This window comes from Nerophis lumbriciformis, linkage group LG34 (genome assembly GCF_033978685.3).
Source record: "Nerophis lumbriciformis linkage group LG34, RoL_Nlum_v2.1, whole genome shotgun sequence".
In the NCBI taxonomy this organism is placed as follows: Eukaryota; Metazoa; Chordata; class Actinopteri; order Syngnathiformes; family Syngnathidae; genus Nerophis; species Nerophis lumbriciformis.
In genome coordinates this window covers 25,079,148-25,097,493 of record NC_084581.2, presented here as the reverse complement: position 1 = coordinate 25,097,493, position 18,346 = coordinate 25,079,148, and the positions used below count along the sequence as shown (strand labels likewise).

The 18,346-nt window shown below is 40.5% G+C and overlaps 2 protein-coding genes across 5 annotated transcripts in view; one reads left to right on the top strand and one right to left on the bottom strand.

Annotated features, from left to right (window-relative positions):
- The window catches only part of LOC133575421 (gap junction Cx32.2 protein-like), a 49,625-nt gene extending 43,041 nt beyond the window's left edge, over window positions 1-6,584 (bottom strand). Inside the window, exon 1 of the mRNA XM_061928147.2 lies at window positions 6,473-6,584. The gene's annotated coding sequence lies outside the window, so the exon portion shown is untranslated. The remainder of the gene's footprint in view (window positions 1-6,472) is intronic.
- The window catches only part of cep85l (centrosomal protein 85, like), a 43,351-nt gene that overhangs the window by 3,110 nt on the left and 21,895 nt on the right, over window positions 1-18,346 (top strand). For 2 of the 4 annotated variants that reach the window (XM_061928145.2, XM_061928142.2), the window contains exons 2-3: window positions 11,130-11,279; window positions 16,487-17,313. In XM_061928145.2, the coding sequence (XP_061784129.2) occupies window positions 11,130-11,279; window positions 16,487-17,313 (977 nt within the window). Of the gene's footprint in view, window positions 1-7,687; window positions 7,966-11,129; window positions 11,280-15,175; window positions 15,387-16,486; window positions 17,314-18,346 lie in introns of those variants that run through there. The other 2 variants (XM_061928143.2, XM_061928144.2) reach the window with 2 other exon arrangements.

The window sequence follows — 18,346 nt, the reverse complement described above, 5'->3', positions numbered from 1 at the left end:
CGTGACAAAGAAGTTGGGAAAGGTGGCAATAAATACTGATAAAGTTGAGGAATGCTCATCCAACACTTATTTGGAACATCCCACAGGTGTGCAGGCAAATTGGGAACAAGTGGGTGCAATGAATGGGTATAAAAGTAGATTCCATGAAATGCTCAGTCATTCACAAACAAGGATGGGGCGAGGGTCACCACTTTGTCAACAAATGCGTGAGCAAATTGTTGAACAGTTTTAAGAAAAACCTTTCTCAAGCAGCTATTGCAAGGAATTTAGGGATTTCACCATCTACGGTCCGTAATATCATCAAAGGGTTCAGAGAATCTGGAGAAATCACTGCACGTAAGCAGCTAAGCCCGTGACCTTTGATCCCTCAGGCTGTACTGCATCAACAAGCGACATCACTGTGTAAAGGATATCACCACATGGGCTCAGGAACACTTCAGAAACCCACTGTCAGTAACTACAGTTGGTCGCTACATCTGTAAGTGCAAGTTAAAACTCTCCTTTGCAAGGCGAAAACCGTTTATCAACAACACCCAGAAACGCCGTCTGCTTCGTTGGGCCTGAGCTCATCTAAGATGGACTGATACAAAGTGGGAAAGTGTTCTGTGGTCTGACGAGTCCACATTTCAAATTGTTTTTGGAAACTGTGGACGTCGTGTCCGCCGGACCAAAGAGGAAAAGAACCGTTGTTATAGGCGCAAAGTTGAAAAGCCAGCATGTGTGATGGTATGGGGGTGTATTAATGCCCAAGACATGGGTAACTTACACATCTGTGAAGGCGCCATTAATGCTGAAAGGTACATACAGGTTTTGGAGCAACATATGTTGCCATCCAAGCAACATTACCATGGACGCCCCTGCTTATTTCAGCAAGACAATGCCAAGCCACGTGTTATATCAACATGGCTTCATAGTAAAAGAGTGCGGGTACTAGACAGGCCTGCCTGTAGTCCAGACCTGTCTCCCATTGAAAATGTGTGGCGCATTATGAAGCCTAAAATACCACAACGGAGACCCCCGGACTGTTGAACAACTTAAGCTGTACATCAAGCAAGAATGGGAAAGAATTCCACCTGAGAAGCTTAAAAAATGTGTCTCCTCAGTTCCCAAACGTTTACTGAGTGTTGTTAAAAGGAAAGGCCATGTAACACAGTGGTGAACATGCCCTTTCCCAACTACTTTGGCACGTGTTGCAGCCATGAAATTCTAAGTTAATGATTATTTGCAAAACAAAACAAAAAGTTTCAAATATCTTGTCTTTGTAGTGCATTCAATTGAATATGGGTTGAAAATGATTTGCAAATCATTGTATTCCGTTTTTATTTACATCTAACACAATTTCCCAACTCATATGGAAACGGGGTTTGTAAATGCTGCCTCTTTAATAGGTTGGCATTACAACTAAGATATAGATACATGTCAATTAAGAAGTGAAGTAAATGGTTTTATACTACATTACTCAAAGGTCGTATCCCTGTAGACCGGAACGGAAGTAGATCTGAACTCTGCGGGAGATAGAGTTGATATCAGCGTCTCTACTTCCTCATGGACGGCTGAAGAGAGGAAGGTATTGCAGAGGATGGTGGAAGATTGTGGAGGTCAGCCTTCAGATCACCACAGACATCTTCATCAGCAGGGGCAGAAAGATGGCTCTCTGCATCACCAAGGATCCCACCCACCCTGCACACATGCTCTTTGGCCGGGGAGCATCCAGTGTAAAAAAGCAATAAGAAATACCTTAGACATGGATGAATTGGTTCATTGTAATTCTGCCATCTGGGGATTATAATATGTGAATATATAAATATAGTACTGTTGGAGCCTATCTATATTATTTATTTATTTATTGTTTTGACAATGAAATCAAATAATGTCAATAATGATGTTGATGAATTATTGGATGTTTTAGATTTCATTGTGATTGACTGATTGTTTTCAGCTGCTCACGCTCCCACTGGTGAGCCACTTCCTCCTCCTATAATTAAGAAGACAGGACAGCTGGGTGCGCTTTGTCTGTCTATCATTATTTATTTATTAGCCTTTATTTAACCAGGTAAAATCCCATTGAGATCAAAGATCTCTTTTCCAAGGGAGACCTGGCCAAGAGGGCAGCAGCAAGGTTACATTAAAAACAGTAAACAAATACATAAAACATCACATTTACAACATTAAAACTTGCTCACATGACACATGACACATGACACATGACACATGACACATGACACATGACACATGACACATGACACATGACACATGTGCATACAGACAAGGTAGACTGCAATCCTTTCACAGAAGCTTTAAACTCATTCAACGTAACTAGGGTTTGAAGTTTAATGTTCGATTGTAGGTTATTCCAAGCCTTCGGTGCTGAAAACCTAAATGCTTTCTTGCCCAGTTCAGTTCTTACTTTGGGGACGACAAATTGCAGAACATTCATTGAACGAAGATTGTGACTTCCTTGTTTCTTTGTTAAAAGACAAGACAGATAAGATGGAGTGATACCCAGAATGGTTTTGTAGATGAAAACATACCAATGATTGAGGCGTCGAGCACATAAAGATGTCCAGTTAACCATTGAGTATAACACACAATGGTGAGTAAGGGGAGCGCAGTTGGTAATGAATCTCAGTGCCCCTATCATGTTGAAGGAGTGAGGAGTGAAACAGTTTGTTGACCGCTAAATAAGTTATTGTGATTGTTTTGAAGCCACGCTAAAGAAGCTATTTTGATTATTTTGAAGCCACGCTAAATAAGTTATGTTGATTATGTTGAAGTCAACCACGGAGAATATGTTTTGTTTGTGAAAATAAATCATGATCATTTGGAATCTCGACATATCTCCGCGAGTGCTTATTAAGGAATTTAGTGAGTCAAACACCTCCTCCTCAGGACTACTCTACATTACTTTATTTTTATTTTTTCGAACTTTTTGAACGCAAGAGTAGCCGTAACAAGTACATATTAGTAAAATAAGTGTTGAAAAAAAGCACACAAAAAAGAATGATGTGATGTCTTTTTGGGATTATACTATATCTGTGTAGAATATAATACTATATATTAGGGCAGCACGGTGGAACAGGGGTTAGTGCATGTACCTCACAATACGAAAGTCCTGAGTAGTGCTGAGTTCAATCCCGTGCTCGGGATCTTTCTGTGTGGAGTTTGCATGTTCTCCCCGTGACTGCGTGGGTCCCTCCAAAAACATGCACCTGGGGATAGGTTGATTGGCAACACTAAATTGGCTCTAGTGTGTGAATGTGAGTGTGAATATTGTTTGTCTATCTGTGTTGGCCCTGTGACTTGTCCAGGGTGTACCCCGCCTTCCGCCCGAATGCAGCTGAGATCGGCTCCAGCACCCCCCGCGACTCCAAAAGGGACAAGCGGTAGGAAATGGATGGATATTAGTAATGTAAGTATACAAAATACATGTGATTTAGTTTTTATTATTGGCTTCATTGGGTGCTTCAGCTGTTTACTTTGCCACGTTTCAGTTTCAGTTTGAATAACAGTTCCATCTATCCCAGCTGCACTCAGCCGGAAAGCAAAGCAGTGACGTGCGGTGAGGTTGATGGCTGGTGAGGCACTGACTTCATCACAGTCAGATTTACAAACATATGAACCCTAAAGAGTATCTTATTCACCATTTGATTGGCAGCAGTTAACGGGTTATGTTTAAAAGCTCATACCAGCATTCTTCCCTGCTTGGCACTCAGCATCAAGGGTTGGAATTGGGGGTTAAATCACCAAAAATGATTCCCGGGCGCGGCGCCGCTGCTGCCCACTGCTCTCCCCACCTCCCAGGGGGTGAACAAGGGGATGGGTCAAATGCAGAGGACAAATTTCACCACACCTAGTGTGTGTGTGACAATCATTGCTACTTTAACTTAACTTTAACTTTACACATACAAACTGTAGCACACAAAAAAGCACATTTAATAAAAAAACGTTATTATGGTCTTACCTTTACTTATAAATGCGCCGCTGTTGTGCTGGATTAATGAACCCCCTGATGGGAGTGCAAGATTGAATCTATTTAAAAAAGTGTAACCGAGGGTTTATAAATGTCGCCTATACTGTATGAAACTACAAAATAACAAACACGGAGGCTCCAGTTTACACGAGGACCACTTTATTTACTTTCTTTCAAAAACTTCCGCTCCACTCCAACGTGTCGTCACTTCCGCTCTTAGCGCCTTCAAAATAAGAGCTCAAGGCATATACTGTTTAACAGCGCATAACAGGAACTTAACATCACAAATAGGAAAGCCCATAAAAATAGGTTACAAAAGTTATTTAATAAGAAGCCAAAAAGTGCAAAAACAATAATGTTCGTGTTGGAGGAGTTGTGAATTAGGTACACCTGCAGTCTGCAGGTGTACCTAATGTTGTGGCCCTGCAGTCATTCACAACTCCTCCAACACGAACATTATTGTTTTTGCACTTTTTGGCTTCTTATGAAATAACTTTTTTAAATAGATTCAATCTTGCACGTGGAAAGTTTAAGTGTGGGCTTTAGTTGATATAACACTCCCGTCAGGGGTTGCCGTGCATTCTACGGCGGGTGTGCAGGAGGCGAGCCTCAGCCAGTGCGTCTTTTGCAGCCGTTTTATGGTCGCTCAGCACAAGAAATACGTTACACACATACAGTTGTTGACAAAATACACTGTACATTATATACCTCAGCTAACTAAACTATGGAAATGTATAATATAGTTCATATAGCAATACGGTCTCACTGCACAGCAGACCAGCAGTTAGCCGAGTCCGTCCATGTTGAGGCACTGAGTGACGTGCCTCGACTGGCTGCTGTTCACCGCACCGTCTCTTCTCAGTATTTGAACGGCAAATGTGAAAATTCAGCAATTTTGAATAAAAATAATCTAAAACTGGTGAAGTTAAATGGAAAATAACTTTATAGTATAATCACTGGATACATTTAACAATTTAATATATATTTTTTTCTTTTTACATTTTTTTTCTTTCCATGATGGCAGGTGAGGCCCTGCCTCACCTGCCTTTAGTGACTGCACGTCATTGAAGCAAAGTACACCCTGGACAAGTTGCCACCTCAGAGCAGGGCCAACACAACACAGATCGACAGACAACCATCACACATTAGTTCGAACTCCACACAGAAAGACCCCAAGTCGGGGTCAAACCTGGGACTCCAGGTGTCCTCCATTACACGTAATTTTGGAAAATGCTTCTACACCCTAAGTGTCAAAGTCAAGGCCCTCGGGCCGGATCTATGGCCCCCGGGATGAAATGTGATTAGTATTAGAACCGGTCCGCAGGCCACAGCCGCCTGCTGCTGTTTTGCACGCACCAATGGGGTGCAAAACAGCCAGAGTAGAGTGGCCGTGCCAGCAACTTGAGGGTTCCAGGTTCGATCCCCGCTTCCGCCATCCTAGTCACTGCCGTTGTGTCCTTGGGCAAGACACTTTACCCACCTTCTCCCAGTGCCAGTGCCACCCACACTGGTTTAAATGTAACTTAGATATTGGGTTCCACTATGTAAAGCGCTTTGAGTCACTAGAGAAAAAGCGCTACATAAATATAATTCACACAATACTCCATCAGTGTTGGCGTTAGGAATTTTCAAAATGGGGTCCCATGGACCCCATCAAGTCATAAGAATGGGGTCCCACAGTACATTTTTGGGGTCCCACTTTTTTGTAACTGTTTAGAGAACAAATGATAAATGTACGCATTATCACAATATTTTAATTTTCTGAGACAGTCCTGTACAAACAAACACACCCACCATGTTTATTCCTGTCCTTTCTGATAACCGAAAAGTTTTCTATCTCACATTCTATATTGTGTTTTGGAAAAAGGTTGTCATAAACATTACTTCATTAATTTTTTTAAATAATACAAAAGAAAACAAATGTTTATGCATATGTAAATGTGTTCAGTTATTAACATTCATTCCTAACCTAACGGAGGGTCGTTGGGACACCACAGACGATCTGTTGACCAGCTCTCTCCATCCCTCTCTGTCCTCAGCAGCTCTCATTGCCTCAGTGAGTTTCAGGTGAGTCCATTCTCCGATGTTATCTTCCCATCTTTTCTTTTGTCTCCCTCGTCTCCTGCCACCTTGTACGGTGCCTTGCAGAATGGTTTTTGTAAGGCCTGAGGATCCCACAGTGCAGCATGCCATACCCGGTCAAAGGCTTTCTTAAAGTCTACAAACACATGGTAAAGCTGTTGTTGATGCTGCAGGTGTCTCTCACAAATGATTCTCAAGTTGAAAATCTGTTCTGTGGTGCTCCGCCCTGCTTTAAATCCAGCCTGTTCTTCAGCTATGATCAGTTCAGCTTGGGGTTTTAACCTATTTAGTATTATTTTCAGTAGTACTTTGCTGGATGGCTAATAAGACTGATGGTGCGGTAGTTTTGGCACAGTTGGAGATTGCCTTTTTTCGGAAGTGTGATAATAAGTGACTGCGTCCATGATGTAGGCCACTCACCACTTTGTCAGATTTCGTTGCACAGGATGGTGATGGTGTCGATCACGGCTTCTCCCCCTGCTTGTACGAGCTCCGCTGGGATGTTGTCCACTCCGGCTGCTTTTCCTTTTTTCAGTGCTCGGATTGCTGCCTCAACTTCTTCACGGAGGATGGGGAGTGTATCTTCATCCTCTGTGGATTGAGGACATGTCAGGATTGTTGGATCTCCGCTTGTCGTGTGGTTGTAGAGCTCATAGCAGTATTCTGTCCACCTGTCTAGGATCTTCTGTTCTTCCGCTAGGCATTCACGGGTCTTGCTCTGGATTGCAGAGACTCTGGTTTGTTTTGCTCTTGTTAGCTCCTTAACAGTTTGATATGCCTTCTTGGTGTTGTTGTTGGCATTCGGGCTGTTCTCTATTTCTTGGCACTTTCCCTCAATCCAGTTCTGTTTTGCTGACTGCATGCCTTTCTTGATGCTCTTATTGACATTTCTTCTTTCCTTCATGGATCTAAACTTTACCACTGCCGGTAGCTTTTTCTATATTTCTATTGTAATATTTTCAGAATGTGTTGGTTCTATTTTTGGCCAAAGTGAGACAAAGAAAACCATCTGAAGTTGTCTTTATTTTTTTGTTTTAATGCCATGATTTTAATAGTCCGGCAAGCGTGTGCACAGATTTCCCTCCATGTGGCCCCTGAGCTCAAATTAGTTTGACACCCTTGTTCTACGGTACTTCCTGTTTCAAATTGTTATAAATGAGAATGTAATGCAACTTGTTACCCATTCCTGAAACAACATCCTCTCAGCAACCAACTGTAAAAGCTGCCCACTTGCCCCCTCTAGTGTACAAGGCTAGAACTGCAATTGTACTGGTAAACAAGACCTCGTAGAAGTTTTTTCTTTTGATTAATTATTTTGCACTTTATTTTTTTCACTCAAACATTTTTAAATGAAAAGTAATGACGCAATAATTGCATTTTTGTTGCTCATGTAACATTGTTGTATTTATATATTGTTAAACCGTTCGCAAGCAAGTGTGTTGATTGTGTTGTTTTTTCTTTATCAAAAATATCAAATTAATGACAAATCTCTCAATCTTGAAATGTCAATATCAGTGTTAGTATTGTAAATACTGCGCCTGCATTAACCTGGTATCGGGTCGATACTAGAATATGCAGTATCGCCCAACCTTAAAGACCGTCGAAGACAGCGTGGTGGAAGGAGGAGGAGTTTGGTGACGTCATCCGGTGTAATTTAGAGGAAGCTAGGAGACCGTTACTAGAAAATGTCTCCAGACAAGAAACTTCCAGAATGGGTTTTATAGCCTCTCTGCCTCACTAAAATGCCACGAATAGCATAGTAACTGTGTTTAAATCCCGCAGTGGCCTCATTCCGCCCGTTTACTGTTTTTTTAACCCTCCGACACAAAGCTGTTTTTTTCCGGCGGTTACATAAAACGTCTTAATGTGGACCAGAGGTGATCCTGACGATGGACACGAGTCTTCTAAAACAGGTGAGATTTATTCTTGTACGGTTGCTAAATGTGCGATTTTAATGTGACGCGTGGGACAAATGTTGTGGGACTGAAACACTTTTTTTATTTAAAGGCCAAACTGCGGCTGCTAATGTGATGCCACTGCGTTAGCAACAGGACCGCGAACATTCTATCATTTGATGAAACTATTTGTTCATCTAGTTCTCAATGTATCCATCTATCGACATATAACACCTAATAGCCTTATAAGGGAAAACATCCGGAAAATAAGGGAAACCCAGCAATGGACGCCTTCCTTCACAATGGGAGGCGATCGCATGCGTCCCGCAATCTTGAGCAGTGCTTTTTAATAGTGCACTTCTTGTGTGGTCCAGATAGACATTTTCATTATTTCAGTATTAATGCTGTAAATAGCAAGTGATAAGTCAAACATATTCAGTCAAACAATTCGTTTTTCCATCAGATTTTTGAATTTGGATTACAGTTTATTCCATTTGTTTACACGCCATTTTACTAACTGTGTGACTTTTTTTCAAAACATATACACACTCTTCCAAACACCACAGTCAAATTTCTTCATTCTTAGATTATTTGCAAAATTGTTTATTGTTTCATTTTTTTTCAATTGCTTACACACTAAATTTTACATTTTCACACAGTTAACAAAAGTCTACACACAGTAAACAAACCCACTGTGCAGATGTTCCTAATATTAGGCATTGACTCTGCTTCACAGTTTTTGCGAAATATTACACACAATGCTTTACACACACCTTCCCCTCTTGCACACACATATAAGGATTGTGATACACACATCTTCACATCTGGCACACAGATAACGGTTGTGATACACACATTTTCACACTTTACACACACACGAGGATTGTGAAACACGCATCTATATTGCCAGATTTTTTTTCAAACCTTTTTATTTGTCTCAGATTTTAATTTGTACTGCATGTCATTGTTGACTATTGTGATATGTTACTTTACCTGACTGTGGTCAAAATAAATATTTGCAGTTTGCAGCATCGTTGTTGAGCAGTTCTTGAAAAGATTACAGGATATTTTAACTTTACGTATAGGCCCACTTCAAAGTAAACAATGCAAAGTAAACAATGACAATTGCTATGGATTTGCCGATATATTTTGTCAAGTTACAGTAATCATTCATCACATATGCTAAAAAGGTTGTGCAAAATGCCCCAAACATGTGATTTCTTATAGTAAAATAGGGGTTTGTATTTATCATTGTTCTGGGTAACTCACTCCAATAGTGTCTTATCATTTGAAGTATGTGTGAGTGAGATGACAATAAAACTGCATTTTTACAAATGCTTGCTTTATTTTGATGAATGGGCATATGTTTTCACCGAAGTGTGTCATTTTGCAAATAATCTAGGGATTAAGAAAATTGAATATGGTGTTTGGAAAAATGTGTAAATCCTTTTGAAAAAAGACACAGTTAGTAAAATGGTGTGTAAGCATATGGAAATAACTATTGTTTATTAAGGATCCCCATTAGCCGACGCACAAACGCCAGACTCGTCATCCTGGGGTGCCTTTTCAAAAGTTCAAAGTAAAATAATAATACACAGATCCAGTTACAAAACATACACAAATCCAATTACAAATAAAAGTAAGGAAAAAGGAAAAGAACAAGAAAATTCTCAAAATAATAAAATAAAATAACAGTACACAGATAGTTACAGAACATACGCAGATCCGGTTACAATAAAAGAAAGAAAAAGACAATTCTCGAAATAATAAAAAAATAACAGTACACAGATTCAGTTACAGAACATATACGCAAATCCAGTTACAATAAAAGAAAGGAAAAAGGGAAAAAGAAAAAAAAAGTTCTCAAACTGGATAACATGAAATATTAACTCTTAGGTCTAAAAAGTGATTTTACATGTTTCTTAAATGCTTTTTTACTGGGAATAGTCATACTTTTTAAATGAAGAGTATTCCATAATGAAATGCCTCTGTACACAGCAGTGCTTTTCATTGAATTAGTTGTTGGTCACGGTAATGCAAGTAGACCTTGAGTTGAAGTAGTGGCGAACATCAGCATTATAACAGATCTGCTTAAAAATAACAAAAGGACACACTTCGGTCAAAACATATTCCCGTTCAACAAAATAAAGCAAGCATTTGTAAAAATGCAGTTTTATTTTCATCTCACTCACACAGACTTCAAATGATAAGACACTATTGGAGTGAGTAACCCAGAACAGTAGTAGTAGTAGTAATCGTATTTATGGGTTATACTTGTGTAGCGCTTTTCTACCTTCAAGGCACTCAAAGCACTTTGACACTGTGATAAATACAAAACACATTTAAAAAAAAAAAAAAAAAAATTTTACTTCAAGAAATCACATGTTTGGGGCTTTCGCCCGACCTTTTTAGTTTATGTGATGAATGGTTACTGTATGTTGACAAAATATATTTGCAAATCCATAGCATATATCTATAATATATAGGGTGGAAAACCACCCTAAAGACCTAAAGAGAAAGTAAAAATATCCTGTAACCTTTTCAAGAACTGCTCAACAATGATGCTGCAAACTGAAAATATTTATTTTTACCACAGTCAGGTAAAGTAACATATCACAGTAGTCAATAATAACACTGTACAAAAACAATATTAGAAATGGCAACAGTGGAGGATGCATGTGCATGTACGAACCAGTCTGCCCCGCAACAAGACAATAGAGAAAAATTAGCTTATTGACTACAGCGTTAGACTACAATGGCAGACTCACACAAAGCTATCTCTACCATATATAGAGGTATCCGCTGACGTCACATGTTTGGAAAAAAGTTACAATTTGGGCAAATTCCAAACAGCTCGTTTGGAGGAAGTTGGAAGGAAGGCAAGATTGTTTTATAAATATCTCCGCCATGCCTCCATGGTTTGATTTCAAATTTCCGGGACTTGTGCAGAATCTTAATACACAAAAACAGATACCAATAGGTAGGAAACGTTGGTTTTGCATTATTGGGCCCCTTTAGAGGATCATGTACAGTCAAATAAATTGTGTTATTAATCTGCCCATCTATATGATTAATGTGATAATTGGTATTTATAAATATGACTTAACTCGTTATTTTTGACAGCCCAAATGTTTTCCATTACACTACATATCACACTTTGTAAACTATGTCATCTATTCAAGGTTCAAATAGCGGAGGATCTCCTGGATGGGTTGGCAGCCATGAATCAACTTGGCACAGCAAACAGCCCAGCATCTTTAGGCGCAGACACAGCAGTGTGTCAGACAGTGGCGATACCGGTATTGGTACCTACTGCTCTGATGGCGTGGAAGGTAGGGTGATTCATGTTCAGAAGTCTATTTTTACTCACCATTTAGTTACGCAGATTTCACAGCTATTTGTTTGATTTTTCAATGGAGAGAAAAAAAATGTAATCTTGATTTCAGGGACCAGACCTTAGGTGCAGTCCATATTTTTTTAACATGGTTGAGGTCAAAATTTGTTTGAGAACATTCCAAAAGTTAACATTTTATTTGTGTGTTTAAAATATAAAATCAGCACCTCAAACTAATTAATTAAAGTAAAATATTTTTTATACAATATCAATTTTTCAGAATTGTAAAGTTATTTATTTTGCTTCATCTAATTAATTTGAATGATGGGGCATGCTTTCACAGAAACATTCTTTAGTCCAAGGTTGGGCAAACTTTTTGGCTCAGGGGCCACATTGGCTTTTGAAATTTGTCAGACGAGCCAGGCGAGCACATGATACATTTCAAAGCATATCATATCTGTTGGAACTAAGAGTAGTCTTCTCAAACATGGGCTATTATAATCATAATACATCTATTTTTAACAATATCATATCAGAACATCAAAGAAACATACAAATGGTATTAAAGGGTAAACACTTACATTATCTTTTAGTGGGAGCAGTGTTGTTGATCACCCTTTTCTGCCAGTGTGTCAAAGTCTAGTATCAGTTTTGTTGTGACAATTCCGAAAACAGATCTTTGCTCAATTCTGTTTTAATATTTGGCGGGCTGGATTAAAGGGACGAACGGGCCTGATGTTGCCCTCGGGCCGTAGTTTGCCCACCCCTGCTTTAGTCACTTCATACAGTACCTTAGCAATACCCAAAGTGATAGAGAAGCCTTGGTATTGGTATTGGTTTATTTTTAACATGCATACAATTACAGTATATGCATCACATATTTACAATTTAGATTTCAGCATATCCGAAAAGAAGTAGGAATAAGACGATAATGGAGGCCAGCCAGTGCAGCTGTACCATGTATATGCTGGTAAAGTAGGTACAAATAGTCACCTGAACTGTACATTTTTATTTGTTGAGTTCCCTCCATCAATGTTTGATGTGTAGATAATTTAGTTTTCTATTAATCCTGATTTTATTACTTACCAAAACACTTTAGTCAGATGTATTTCAAGACTTTTATATACTTCAAATATTCCTGTCAGTGTAATAGACAGGTGTGCTCAAAGATGTATCCATATAGCATCCTATTACTAAAGTACATCCAGTCATGACACGGGTGCGGCATCGTTGACCTAAGCTGAAGTGCCATCTATCCAACTATCTCCTTCCGCTTATCGGGTCGTGGGGGGCAGCAGCCTAAGCAGAGAAGCATAGATTTCCCTCTCCCTAGCTACTTTGAAGATCCAGCTCTACCTGGGGGATCCCGAGGCATTCTCAGGCCAACTGAGAGACATAATCTCTCCACTGTGTCCTGGGTCTTCCCCGTGGTCTCTTACTGGTATGATGTTCCCTAAACACCTCCTCAGGGAGGCATTCGGGGGACATTCTGACCAGATGCCCGAACCACCTCATCTAACTCCTCGCGATGTGGAGAGCAGCAGCTTTACCCTGAGCACCTCCCGAATGACAGAGCTTCTCACACTATCTCTAAGGGAAAGCCCTGCCACCTGACTGAGGAAACTCATTTCGGCCGCTTGTACCCGTGATCTTGTCCTTTCGGTCATAACCCAAAGCTCATGACAATAGATAAAGATAAGGACGTAGATCGACCGGTAAACTGAGAGCTTTGCCTTTCGGCTTAGCTCCATCTTCACCACGACGGACCGATACAGGGTCCGCATCACTGCAGATGCTGCACCCATCCACCTGTCGACCTCACAATCCACTCTTCCCTGATTCGTGAACAAGAACCGGAGGTTCTTGAACACCTTCACTTGAGACAGGATCTTCTCACCCTTTTCCGGGCGAGAACCATGGACTCTTACTTGGAAGTGCTGATTTTCGTCCCAGTTGCGTCACACTCAGCTGCAAACTGATCCAGTGAGAGCTCAAGATCCTGGTTAGATTAAGCCAGCAGGACCACATCATCCGCACATCATCATGACTGCGCCGAGAAATTCTGTCGATAAAAGTTGTAAACCGAATCGGTGAGAAAGGGCAGCCCTGGCGGAGTCCAACCCTCACTGGAAACGGGTCTGACTTACCGCCAGCAATGCGGACCAAGCTCTGACACTGATCATACAGGGAGTGGACCGCCACAATCAGGCAGTCCGATACCCTATACTCTCTGAGCACTCTCCACAGGACTTCCTGAGGGACACGGTCGAATGCCATCTCCAAATCTACAAAGCACATGTAGACTGGTTAAGTAAACTCCCATGCACCCTCAAGGATCCTGCCGAGAGTAGAGTTGGTCCACGGTTCCACAACCAGTACAAAAACCACACTGCTCCTCCTGAATCCGAGGTTCGATTATCCGACGTAGCCTCCTCCAGTACGCCTGAATAGACTTCACCAGGAAGGCTGAGGAGTGTGATCCCACGATATTTGGAACACACCCTCCGGTTCCTCTTTTTAAATAGAGGAACCACCACCCTAGTCTGCCAATCCAGAGGCATCGCCCCTGATGTCCACCCAATGCTGCAGAGTCCTGTCAACCACGACAACCCCACAGCATCCAGAGTTGTAAGGGCGAATCTCATCCAAGAAAGGAAACAGTTTGGAAACTGACAGCACATTTTACATACTCGCGGTGTACAACGCGAAATGGCAGAGAGCAATACAGTATTTTTTGTATTGCACCATACAAGCTTTGGTTGATTTTGGCAGCGCCAGTGAACCAATGCACTAGTGTTTTGCCTGATGGAAGACCACATTTACTGTGAGGACCAGCGCATAGCGTCATAAATCCTCCCAAACTACTTTCACTTACAAACTGACACGATAATTCCACAATGAGTCAGTATGACTGATCTTTCCACAGTAGGAACCTACGTATTTTACTTAAACGTTATATTTGCAATTTGCAGTCATCATAATGTTTTTTCTTTATACAGTACTTTTGAGTTAGTTGTGTGGCTGGTCTTGTCAGTGTGGAACTGCGAACTATCAAACTGGTGGCTATTTATTGCAACCCTGCAAATTTCCGACAGCTAACATTAGCATTATTGTTTTGGATTGAGCAACGACAGGTACTTACTAGTAAAGCAGGAACAGAGCCAAGGCAGCATCAATATGAAATCCATCCTCGTGTTTGAACTCACGCCAGCAAGTGGAAGGACGGCCACTGTTGATCCTTTACTATCCTTTATAGCCTACATTTTTCTTTTTTTTGTCGCCTCAGACAAAACTTTTCTTTTTTTGTTGTTTTGCAGCTTCTGCCATGATAGCAGTAATTGCACATAGGCGTCTTTGCAACGAATGCTATGACCTGTGAGGTTCCCCAGGGCTCGATTCTTGAAACCCTAAATGTTCAATGTGTCCTATCACAACTGTGCAGGCGGCACTCAGATCTACGTGTCACTGACGGCAGGTGAACGTCGGCCTGTTGATTCACTTTGTCACTGCATTAAACAGATCATTGTGTGGATGCAAAATCATTTTCCTTAGGTAAACTCAAACAAAACTGAAATCATTGTCTGTGGCTCACAGAAGCGAAGACAAACTATTAGTAGTCGCCTTGAGACCCTCTGACTGAAACATAATAATCAGGTTAGAAATCTGGAAGTAATAATGGACTCAGACTTAAATTTTAACAGCCACATTAAGTCAATAACATCTGCAGCTTTTTACCTCTAGAAAAACATTATCAAAATTAGAGCAATAATATCTAAATCAGACTTAGAAAGACTAATCCATGCCTTTGTCTTCTCACTGCCCACTCAACAAGCTGTAAAGTGGCTGTAGTACATTCAAAATGGCGCTTCTCGAGTCCTGGCTAGAACCAGGAAATATGACCACATTAGTCCAATGCTCAGGTCACTGCACTGGCTTCCTGTTGCTAAGAGACTATACTTTAAAACGGCTCTACTTGTGTACAAGTATCTTCATGGTCTTGTGCCAAAGTATATTTCTGACATGTTAGAAACATATGACCCATCTAGGGCGTTGAGAACCTCAGGGAGTGGTCTCCTGCTGGTGCCTGGAGTCAGAACCAAACATGGTGAGGCTGTGTTTCATTTTTAAGTTCCCACAATCAGGAATAGTCTATTTGAAGATGTTGGCAATGTTCAAACCTAGACTGAAAACACTTATTTAATTGTGCATATGACAACTGAAAGTATTTATCTATACTTTTTGATTTTAATTTGAATTATAATAGTTTTTATGATGTTCTTTTTTATGTTTATAATATGAATTAGGATTTTTCTAATGATTATTAGTCTTAATTCTTGTAATTTTCTGTAAAGCACATTGAATTGCCTTCTGGTATACCCCTTCACTACATTGCTGGGGTTACCAACTGCTTTAAAATCACAATAGACGTTGATTGAGAGGGCTTCATCCATTCTCCGATCTGGTTTCTTGTCGCGAGTGACTTTGTCTTGAGCGATGGGTAGTGCACCCAACGTTCGGCACCTAATAGAAATAACCAAATGTTCTGATTGATTTAGATTTTGCTAACAATATTGCGCCACCAGCACCAGCACGACCATGCCTCCAGATGATGAAGGGCAGCTTGATTGCAGAAGCTGCTCAAATCGGGTTGCGAACAACCACAAAGATCAACATCCTAGTTGGGAACGTAAAGATGGACAAGGTCCACTTTTGATCTACCTTGTACAATGATGCCATGCTCTCACCCCCACAAAAATTCAAATAATCGGACGACCACAGACAATGTAGTGTCAAACCATCCAGACAGATTTATTAAAAACAATGGCCTGAACTGGGAAAATGTATTCCATGTTGTTAACAACCAAATATGCTGGCACACAGTTTCCATTCTATGTGCAGAAGTTGAACAGCAATGGAAAGATGTAAGTCTAGCATGTTTCATATTGTTTGCAGTGTTTGTTTCTGTGATGGACATGCATATCCTCAGTCCATATCATTTAAGACATTTGTATAATCAATTACTGTAATCTCGTTTTATCTCTGAAGAAAATCACAATCTTTTAATATTCGTTTATGCATCACGTTCAATTGCGTCTTATCTTGTACATATAATACTATATATAATAATTACAGTATATGCCTGATGATTGTTTTGTGCGTTTTGGTATTAATAAAGGTATCTTTCCTCTGTATACCCTTCTTTAGATGACTCCAGCTCAAGCACCGCACCCTCATCTCTGCGCCCACTGTCTATCTCTGGCCAAGAGGATGCGTTTGGCAACAGCATCCCCGTCGTTCATGTCAAGCCATCTCCCTCCACCACATCCTATGTCAATCTGAAAAGGACAGCATCATCCAGCAGCTCAGGTCACTTGAGTAGGTCTTGCCAGGTCCTCCCTCCAGCCAGTTCTCCCCTTAGTGCACCTGGTAGTGTGGACATGAAGGACCAACAGCCCATTAGAAGGTGGTCTTCTCTTACTAAGTTGTCATGTGGGGCTGAAAAGAGCTCCAGTCGGACATCAGTTCACCAACGCAACACCGATTTACATGGCTCCTTAGACAGAGGTCTGCTGTCTGGCTACAAAAAGGAACCCCGTAGTTTAAATGGGGACCTTTATTTACCTTTAACTTCGTCCTTACTGTGTCACAGCTTGTTACAGCGCTCGCCTGGTGCTGGTCCCTGTAACTGGAACAAACATGGGAGTAAATCTACTGGGTTTGAAACAGACCTGTCTCAGTCGTCAACCCTATCTTCACCTGTTAAACGGAGCAGTTTGGGAGGTGGTCAAATAAATTGCCTTGATTTACCAAAGCGATTAGAGTCACCTCTTGGTCACCAGGTTGACAGAGACTCTCCGATTCAGCCGGCCGTCCGCACACAGATGTGGCTGGCTGAGCAAATGGAGTACAGCTCTAAAAGTGAGCACGGAGGAGAACTTAGCCAGCTCGCTGGCACTGGGACAAAGGTCTGTGGTGGAGAAGGCCTGTCACCTTGGCAAGGACAAACACTTGAACCAGGGTTGCAGGACCAGGTAAGATCAAGTATACTACGCTGCGTCACATTGAATTGAACTTTCTTGTCTTCTGCTATGTTTTCTCGGTGTAATGCTTTTATAAATATAAGTTTTTATTATTATTTTGTGTGCAGAAATAAGGTCGTAGTCTACTTTCTCAAATTTTGTATTCACTATTAATATAAATCTTTATATAGATTAAAAATTGGATTCCTCTATTCACAAATGTATCAAATTTAGTTGCACCAACCTGCAACAGCGATGACAGAAATCAGGAAATAGACAAATAAAGTAGGTTTATTTTGATGATTTAATAATTTTTACAACAAAGTTGCTTTCAATATTCGGTGTTTTATCATTCGTAGTTAATATTGTAAATAACACATTCTTTATTTTCATGTACATTTTGGGTGTCTCATTCAGTAAAAATATTTTAAATTCCATTCCGTTTAAGGCGGTCTGTCCTAACGTTTTTAGTTTTCCAATCAGACATTGTGAGGTTTTGTATTAGTGTTCCTAAAAATAGATATACCGCCCCCCAGACACATTTTTTTCTCTAAATTTGGCCCCTCAAGTCAAAATAATTGTCCTAGCCTGTGCTAATGGGTATCAGCAAACAGTAGTGAATAATTAAATATTGGATGTTATTAGATAAATAATGGAGTATCTTGCGTCCAAATGTGATTCATTTGCAAAGCAGCAGTCCGCGAAGTGGCAAGACCAGAGGAACAGTGTCCTTGAGATGGGTCTAAACAAATCTTCTTATTGCTGCCTTTCTGGTTTAGAAATGCAATTCTTACCTTCTGGTTGCCATTTGTAAAATAATTTGGCAAAGACCGTAGTAAGCAGTAGGGCTTTCTTCAACCAAGGATTTTCAAAATCTAATTTGATTCGGTAGATTTTGCCCATAGTTGACAATCAGTCGAATCTATGGCATTGTGTTTTTTATGAGCGAAATAAACAAATCGTAATTATATGTAGTTCAATATATACACTGACTGGTCACTGAGTGACCAGTCCAAAAATATTAAACTCTTATAAGGTTGATAGT